Below are 9329 nucleotides of genomic sequence, written 5' to 3'. Positions count from 1 at the left end.
TTTATTAATGTTTAATAATCTTAAACATTATTATGTTTAAGATTAACTTCAAACTAATCTTTGGGTGGAGAGAAGTTGGTGAGGGTTTAGATAAAATCATATTGACCAAGAGTTATTAACTAATGAAGTTGTGTAAGATCTACATGCATTCTTTATAATATTATATGTTGTCATGTATCTCACACTATTTATAACAGAAAGTTTTAAAAAGTGTACAGAGTCACAATATAGACTAATGAAATCAGAATTTCTAGATAAGGGGCTAAGGCATTAGCACTTCTAAATGCTACCTTCAAATAAATTTACTGTGCAGCTAAAGTTTAGAGCAAATGGTATAAACAAACAGGACCTTAATTTTTCCCCTCCCCATAAGAAGTCTGGAAGTATGCTTGCATTGGTTCAGTTCCTCAAATATGCCTGATGGACACCACAGCTTCCATATTTCAGCTTGACTATTTTCATAAAGTTTACTCTGGGACCTCATGTTTGTTACAATGTGGCTGCAACAGCTCCAGGCATCTCTATCACATTCCATGTACCACCATTCTCTCACATCTGTCCTTCTTATTAAGAAACAGCCTCTTTTACAGAAGTCCCAGAGTATTCCCTGTACACCTCATTGGGCAGAACTGGATCACCAGTTCACCCCTAGCTGTAGGGGAGGCTGGAAAAACCATCATATAACCAAGCAGAATAGAATAGTCATGCTTGGATTGGAGAATTTCCGAGCCTCCCCACCCTTGCCCTGCAACTGAACATATTCCTTCTTTGAACAAAATCAGTTTTTGTTATCACTGGGCATTGGTAGGAAAGGCTGTTGGGTAAGCAATTAGCAAATCTAGTGAGAAAGGAGAAGCAGAGTTCTTAGAGTCAAAAATACAGTCATGAGTAAGGACAGTATGGACTGAAGGGAATAAACTCAAAGCAATTGAGCCACATACTGCATCCAGGCAATTTTTGTATTTGCTACCTTGTTTGGTCCTCACAACAGTTCTACAAATCAAGTAACTGGCATTATCTCCCTGTTATGCAGGAGGGACAAGAGGCTCATAAGAGAGGGGCCAGATGCTTTGCTCAGAATTCTAATTGGTGGTTCCACGGGGCATTCATTACCTTTTCTCTCTGCCATGGATCATAGCCACTTCTGTGGATACCAAGTTCACCATGAGAAATATCAGCAGGGAAAGGGAAAGGGTCAATTGTTTGCTCAGCACAATGCTAGGCATATTTCGTGTTGGGAGGAGAATGTATTTTGATTTTGGCCCCCAGTCTGATGGTGGGAACTGTTGGCAGAGTTGAGGGCGCAAGGGTGGCCCAGAGAAGAACTTGCCCTTCATTGTAGCTACTGACAGGCTGCATACAGGTCATATGTGGTATCTTGCATGCCACTAACTTAGTCAGGCATTGGTAGATATGTAGAGTCTAACACTCGTCCTTGGAAGTCTGTGAGGCTTGGCAATCTCATCACCCTCAGAGTTGGCTGCCGTGCTGTCTGTATTGCCAGCAGCTTTGACTTCTTTGTCTTATGGATCTGATATACATTCATTCCCTAGCCACCTCCAAGTTCAGCTCAGATTTCACTAGAAAATCAGTATTATTTTTCTCATGCCCTTAGTTTTCCTCCAGGCCTTGAATAGTGTGCCATCCATGGAGGCAAACAGTTCTTCTTAACATTTGGTCACTATAATGTTTTACTCACCATGAAGATCTTGTGAAGCCACATTTCGTCTGGCCGCAATCATCATCCTTTAAGGTTAGGGCTTCCTCAAATACATCTCCTGACCTTCAAACCCTCACTCACTTCTTAAATGTATCAAATTTATGCTTGTGGATCACCTACCCTCTCAGACCCTCTCAAACAAGAGTTCTTTTTAATTTAGCATGCACTGAAGAATGTGGTTGGGGATGGAGCATTCTGTCATCAACATCACTGAGGATCTAAGTCTTTGGATGTTTAAAAAAAAGTAATGATTGGGAGGCTGAGGTAGGTGTTCGAGACCAGCCTGATCAACATGGCGAAAATCCATCTCTACTCAAAATACAAAATTAGCCTAGCGTGGTGGCACATGCCTGTAATCCCAGCTACTTGCGGGGCTGAGGCATGAGAATCGCTTGAATCCGGAAGGTGGAGGTTGCAGTGAGCTGAGATTGTGCCATTGCACTCCAGCCTGGGTAACAAGAGCCAAACTCTGTCTCCAAAAAGAAAAAAAAGTAATGATACGTTTTATTTCACCATTCGTTTATACACTACCAAACTGGCAAAATAAATTAAGACAGTTTAGAAAGTGATAAAAGCATCAATTAAAGAAGAGAGAAAAAAGAGACTCAAGGGTGGAGATCAAACACTAATATTGAATCCAGGAACTGCCAGCTAAACCTGCAGAAGCTATTTGGGGTATTTTTTGGTCACTTGCCATGTGACAAAGTGTCCTTCTATTGTGTATTTATTGGTTTGGCAAAAGGTCACTGTTACATTGCCATAGAACAAGTAAAAGCAGTCTCAGGAGGAGATAATTCATCTAAGTTTCTGTTAGAGAATTGAGGAGGCCCTTTACTCAATGACCCAAATGTGAAAGAAGGACTATAATTGCATATATTTTGTATACATATCTTACCAGGTGAGAGACGTAATGACATGATTGTGTACAGCAGCCTATGAACAAATCTTTTCCTGTACTTGTATGCCAAAACCAAGGCCAAGTTTCAATATTATCTGCTTGGACTTTGGAAAAAGTTCAGCAATCAAAGAGAGAAGCATCGTCTTTAGAGGGCTGAGAAATGTCTGCAAATTATGTTTATGCAAATTTAATATTAGTTTAATATTAATCTAAGTAGAAAACAAGGGGCTTTGCAGAAATTCCTTTTGTTTGATGTCTGAGTCTTAAGAGCCTGAAGCTTTTATCAACACTGATTTATAAAAAGAAATAATATAATATTTAAAGGCTAAGTGTGGGAAAAGAGAATCTCTAGAATTTAGATAAATTTTCTCTAAAACAATCTGGCATAGTCTAGTGCAGGATTGAACTGTGTCGGGGGGTCAATATTCAATATTTTACAGGATCTGTAGTGTAGAGTTGTAAGCTGTGTCTTCTGTATGTAAGTAGAGCTTGTGTTCCCTTCTGCTTGTTCTGATACATGGCATGTTCATTCAGCAGATTCGTCTTTTCTTTTCCCTTTCCCTTGCTGATTTTGGTTATTTGCTGAACACACACACACACACACACACACACACACACACACACACACACACAGAGGTGCTTTGAAAAAGCTTCTCCCAAATTCTAAGGTAAGTTCACTTTCCCCATTCTGTGGAAGTAACCAGTGGTGTCCCTGGGGAGAAGCCTTGGTTCAAATTCTCCTTCCCCTCAATGGCCAATGAGTAGATACTGTAACTGAAAACTAGAAAAATAAAAAACATGGCAATTGTCTTAACAGGAAATATAGAAAGAGTAATACTGGTAATGAAAACAGGCACTGGAGCAACTCAAATGCTCAGGTTTTGACAGAACTTCTGTGGTTGTTGGATAGTTTGTTTACAGTCCCATTTTACTAAAATAAGTATGTATACTGCAAAATGTTTATAAGTAAATGATTAAAAAAAGGCAAGTTCTTGCACTGCAATGAATTGAAATCATGATATTGTGAAAGGAGGGTCTATTTTGAGAGAGGATTTGTCTTTTGAGGACAGAAACAGAGGCCTTAGTGGATAGTAAAAGCACTGGCTGGTTTTCCTAGGTACTAGGGAAAGATGCTCAAAGTGAGCAATGTGGAGGTCTACTACCTTCTATCCAGCCCAAACATTCTCCCTTTTTTCCTTTTCAGGTCTTTGCTGAAGTACAGAATAAGTTGGCCCCTTTCCTTAAATCTCCTCAGACTTGTCCCATAATGACCAGAGGAATAAAGAAGGAAAATTGGGAGGAAAATTGCCAAGAACAAATGGGTAGACACTGAGAAAGCCTGAAGTAGGAAGCTCATAAAGTACTTACAGTATGCAACCAGATTTGAGAAGATTCCATATTATCTTGGCTGCTAGGAATTGGAGATGAAACTCTAAGGACAGTTAAATCAAACTGACCTGAATTAGAGGAAGTAGGGGATCTCTGAAGGGAAACTGCCCTGAACATGGTTTTTATAAATAGTTGGATGCCCTAGGGAAACTAGTACTCTGTAAATGGCCCCAATTTGGAGTATTGGAGAACACCATCAGATATTAGCAACTATAAAGAAATGTATCCAGGAAGTTAGAAAGAAATGTTACCATGAGTTTGTATCTACTTTGTTAAAGAGACAGTCCAGTATCTCCAAGCACCTGGATGATCTGCTTCTCACTGAAATGCAAAGAATTGGTTTCTAAAAATCTATTTCCAAAAATTGTCTTTTTCTCTGAAGGTTTTTATATTTATATATAAACAGTTCAGAATGTCTGGTAGGGAAATTGCTAAACAATTGGCTAATGAGAAAGACATTTAGGAGCCAGTTTTTGATGGGAAATCATCCAAATTGGATGGAGACAAAAGAGTTCTGTCCTGGCTTGTGGTTTTGGCCTATCAGTGGAAGACAGCCACAAAATACTATTGGTAAATTACTAAAATTACAAAACAATGAGATTGATGCAGCAGCAAAAATAATTGTTTATAAAGTGGTTTCCAGGGCAAAACTTACCAAATACTGGATTGGTTTGTATTTTGTATGAGGTTCAGTGCATAGAGGTCTTATGATAAAAATAAAACTCTTGCCATTGACATTCTAATGATTAAAAAATCCATTACGTATGAGGTCCAAGACGTATGAGGCATATCCGTGTGGATTAGGTTAGCTTATGTATGACAAAATAAAAATCCTCATTTCCCAAATGGGTGCCCTGAAAACCTATGATGAATGATTCACAGTACAGCCAAGATATTGATGCTCCAGCAAGACCAGTGTGGCGATCTCTGACAGGTTAGACACCCTGGAGGTACATGTGCACACAAAGGGACAATATAGAAGGATACATTGCCTTTACCTGAGCATGAATGAACCCAGGGTGTTGTGCCAGCAGTATCCACACCTATTCAACTAGATCATGAGTATGAGGTTTGACAGCAAAGCTCAAAACTGTCTTTCACTCCAGGTATACTGCTGTGCCTAAGGCACTACCCACTTAACAAGACAGAAAGTTCTTTAGTTATTGACAGTCCTATGCAGGTTATAAGGCCACTCTCTTGCCAATAAATGTAGCCACCTCAGAATCCATAATTGGTGTTTTCCTCAAGTTGTTCAGAGAAATATCCAGTGCCTCTGACCCCAAGTGTAGGTCATGATCTGAATATAAAAATTACTTCCCACGTTTCCTATCAACCCAAGCACAAAACAGACAAAGGTGACATCATCTCATTTCCCAGCCCAGGAGTCACTAATTCTTAGTTTTTACTCAATGACCAACGGCCCTATTGCAAGCATTTATCTTCTCAATAGCCATACCCCTTATTGGGTTGTGTCCCATATCACAAGTTTCATGGTGAACAAAACCAAGAGCTGTGTTTGTTAAGATGATGGAGTACAGAAAAGAGTCTAGCCAAGGCTGGGCACAGTGGCTCACGCCTGTAATCCCACCACTCTGGGAGGCTGATATGGGAGGATTGCTTGAGCTTGGGAAGTTGAGGCTGCAGTGAGCCGTGACTGCACCACTGCACTCCAGCCTGGGTGACAGAGTGAGACTCTGTCTTAAAAATAAACAAATAAATAAAGAGTCTTGTCAACCTATGGTCTGAATCCCCAGGCGTATTTATAATTTGGCCATACTTAACATGATGGGACCTGATGGAATACAGTAAGTCCTCACTCAACATTGTCCACTGGTTCTTGGAAATTGTGACTTCAAGTGAAATAACATCTAACAAAATGAATTTTTCCCCTTATCAGTGTTGTAACTAAATAACATTGAACAATGTCACCAAACAACATCGAACAATGTCGTAACTAAACAACACTGAACAATGTTGTACATTGTTTGTACATTGTTGTACAATGTACACCTGCTGTACATTGTTTTGCTTAATGTTGTAGTCTTCAAGAACCTATGGATAATGTTAAGTGAACTACTGCTATACAAATAAAGACGGCCTGAGCCTTTCATTTTCAAATCACAAGTGGGGAAGCAGAAGAGCTCCTTTATTGACTGGACTTGGACAGAGAAAACAAAGCCCACTGGGAAGAGCCTTAACATAAGTTTTTTTCTCATAATTAAAATTATTCCTTTAATACACACTTATGCATTGTTTGTAAATTCCTCACTTAAAACAGTAAGTGGTGAAGAGTTTTTAAGTTTTTAAGAGTGATAGAACATATTCAACTATTTGAGAAAGTAATAAAGCTAATTGAATAGCATTATATAATGACATTTAAACATCATTCAAAAGCATTTCAAATAACCAAAGAGTTTCAAATGGAGTATTTTATTCATATGTTAGTTATCATTTTAACATACACACAAACACTGACACACTCTGGCCTGCGTGGAACAAGGGTGGTCTAAATATCCTAAAAGAATATGAAAAATTAAAGTACATTAATTTTTCATTATTATAGGCAATTACGTCCACATCACTTACAAAGCTATTACTGATATTGTCCAAGGAAGCAGAGTGGTACAGAGGAAGGAAACTTGAGGGTAAATTCATCAGTGACATAACTGAGATCTCAACATGAGAAAGCTGACAAAATATGAATTTTTGCTGTGAAATTTCTCTTTGCAAAATATGAAGAAAAGTCAGTCAATGGGCAGTAAATAAGAGTAGGTGGTGAACTTCTGCTGTCAATTCTTCTCACAGTATCTTGCAGAGGCATCAAGAAAATTGCTTAGTCCTTCTCTGGGACCAGTTTCAGAACTTTTCCAATTGCAATGGTCTTACCCTCATCTCTTAAAGTAAAACGACCCATCTGAGGAAAATCTTTGAACGTCTCTAGGCAGATGGTTCCTGCTGTCCTTAAACGAGCAATGCATACTTGATCTTGCTTCACGAAGCGGGGTCGTGTCTTACTTTTTTCTCCTGATTTTTTGTCTACCAAGGAGATTAAGGCTGTTATCTCAACTTCCTCAATACAAGTATGAATGTGCAGCACCGCATTATAACCTGGGCAGATGATGGATTTGTGCTCAATAATCACTATCTGAACATCAAACGTGCGTCCAGAATGGCAGAGGTTACTAGGATCACAAAGTATGAATCCTGGAAGAATCTCTTCTTCTTCAATTCCCTTCAGTCTGATTTTGAGGTTTTCACCTGGGGCTACAAAATCAGTTTCAGTATCATCAGAAAGTATTCCAAGAACTTCTACATTGTGCTTGTTTGGCATCATCACAAGCTGCTGGCCTTTAAAAATGGACCCAGATTCCAGCTTTCCCAGGACCACAGTGCCCATATCCTTGTACTTATCCACAATTGGCAGTCTTATTGGTCCATCAATTGATCTGTTGAAGTTTGGCAAGTTATCCAAATACGGAATAAATGGTAATCCAGTGTACCAAGGGCAGAAATCTGATTGCTCTTTAATATTTGCTCCAGTCAGTCCTGAGCAGGGCATAAAGTGAATGTCCTTTTTTGGACTGAAGCCGACTTTTTTCAAAAAGGGTACCAGTTTTTCTTTACATTCTTCATATCTCTCGATGCTCCAATTTACTGTGGGATCATCCATCTTATTAATAAGCACTATTAAATGTTTTACCCCTGCCGTTTTTGCCAACATCGCATGTTCTCTTGTCTGTCCACCTTTTTCAAATCCAGTTTCAAACTCTCCTTTCCTGGCAGAGATGACCAGCACAGCCAAATCAGCTTGAGAAGCACCACCAATCATATTTGGGACAAAACTCTTGTGGCCAGGGGCATCTAAAATTGTGAAATGTTTCCTTTCTGTTTCAAAATAAGCACGACCCACTTCGACTGTTTTACCCTTGTCTCGTTCTTCCTGATTTGTATCTAAGGCCCAGGACAAATACCATGTTTCTCTGTTTTTCTCCTTAGCTTCTCTTTCATATTTCTCCAGTGTTCTTTTGTCAACCATTCCAGTCAAAAACATTATCTGTCCTCCGATGGTTGACTTGCCAGCGTCTACATGGCCAATGAATACTACATTTACGTGTTCTTTCTTAGGAGCACCTGAGGGTACAATCACATATTTGGATTTTCTTATTTCCTCTTTTTCCTCCATCATTTCCTGGCCACTTTCTTCTGGGGGCCCCGAATCTCCCGAGGAACCACCCCCAGGCTCGGCTTCACTTACTTCTTTACTGTGCTCCCATGATTCTTCTAGGGCCATTTCCACCTCTCCATTTTCTACAACAGGTTCTGAAAGTTCCATGGTAACGGCTGAATTGGAACCTTCAAGCGACACTAACGGTTCCTCTTGGGAAGGTTCCACAGGTGCCCCCCGTCCCATCCTTTTACCTTGAGGGTATCCCGCGCCGGTGCAGGTTTCATCGTTGCTGCCGGAGCCGGCCGGGAGGGTGGGCGGCTGAGTCGGGCCCCGCAGGAAGGACGGCACGAACTCCGCGGCGTGTACGTTAGGCACGAAGGGCTTGGCGTTGACGTTGAGCTGACGGCTGAAGGCCGAGCTGAGGGGCTCGCGCTGGGCCTCGGCCACCGCAGAGGAGACTCCATCCCCGCTCGGGGCCGACCCCGGGGCTTCCATGTCCACCTGGTCCCAGCAATCGGGCGCCGAGTCGCTGCTGCTGCTGCCCGAATCCATGGTCTCAGAACTTGCTGTGTGGCAGTGAGGGAGCGGGCTCAACAGACCAGAAAGAGCGGGCTCCGCCCGTGGGGTTAAGGCAGCAAGAGCGAAGGGCCAAGGGATAGCGACACGAACCTTAGCGGCACCGCGGAGGCAGCTAAGCGCCGATGCTGCATTCGCAACTGCGGCGGCAGCAGCAGATATGGCGGCTCAACACTCTCCTCTTGTGTGTGAGCGGATCTCCTCCCCCAAACCCCAACCACTTCCGACTCCTCCACCCCCGACCCAACGCCGGGCGTGGATTGACCCCTCGCTGCCATCCGTACGCTTGGCTTCCTTACTTCTCAAGCCAGGGGCTAAGTCCAAAAGTACTGTTTTTTAAAACGAAAATTTCCATTCACTTTTTTGTTCACACGATCTGGGAGAGCGATTTGACCACAATCTGATGATTAAACCTAGACAGGAACACATGATATACAATTCTACTAAAAGATTCAAGTAAAAGTGAACATTCCTATTGAACAAATGGGAGGCAGGATAAGGGTTAACTATACAGAAATTCAGAAACACAGTAACTGAAGGGAGAGGCAAGGAATGAGTAGGGAGGGACTAATGAAATA

General features: G+C 41.3%; 1 protein-coding gene across 2 annotated transcripts; it reads right to left on the bottom strand.

Annotated features, from left to right (window-relative positions):
* Positions 1-6117: 6117 nt before the first annotated feature.
* Positions 6118-8964, bottom strand: GSPT2 (G1 to S phase transition 2). 2 transcript variants are annotated; one of them, XM_011925716.1, is made up of 2 exons: positions 8657-8907; positions 6118-8593 (listed from the first exon to the last, which is right to left on the bottom strand). In XM_011925716.1, the coding sequence occupies exons 1-2, from the start codon at positions 8725-8727 to the stop codon at positions 6841-6843; spliced, it is 1824 nt and encodes a 607-aa protein (XP_011781106.1). In that variant the 5' UTR covers positions 8728-8907; the 3' UTR covers positions 6118-6840. The 2 variants fall into 2 exon arrangements, with proteins under 2 accessions (XP_011781106.1, XP_011781105.1); XM_011925715.1 differs by having other exon boundaries at positions 6118-8964.
* Positions 8965-9329: the final 365 nt, after the last annotated feature.

The sequence above is a fragment of the Colobus angolensis genome, unplaced genomic scaffold (assembly GCF_000951035.1).
Source record: "Colobus angolensis palliatus isolate OR3802 unplaced genomic scaffold, Cang.pa_1.0 Scaffold659, whole genome shotgun sequence".
In the NCBI taxonomy this organism is placed as follows: domain Eukaryota; kingdom Metazoa; phylum Chordata; class Mammalia; order Primates; family Cercopithecidae; genus Colobus; species Colobus angolensis.
Note: the sequence above shows the minus strand (reverse complement) of the source record. Positions and strands in the feature narration are given on the sequence as shown.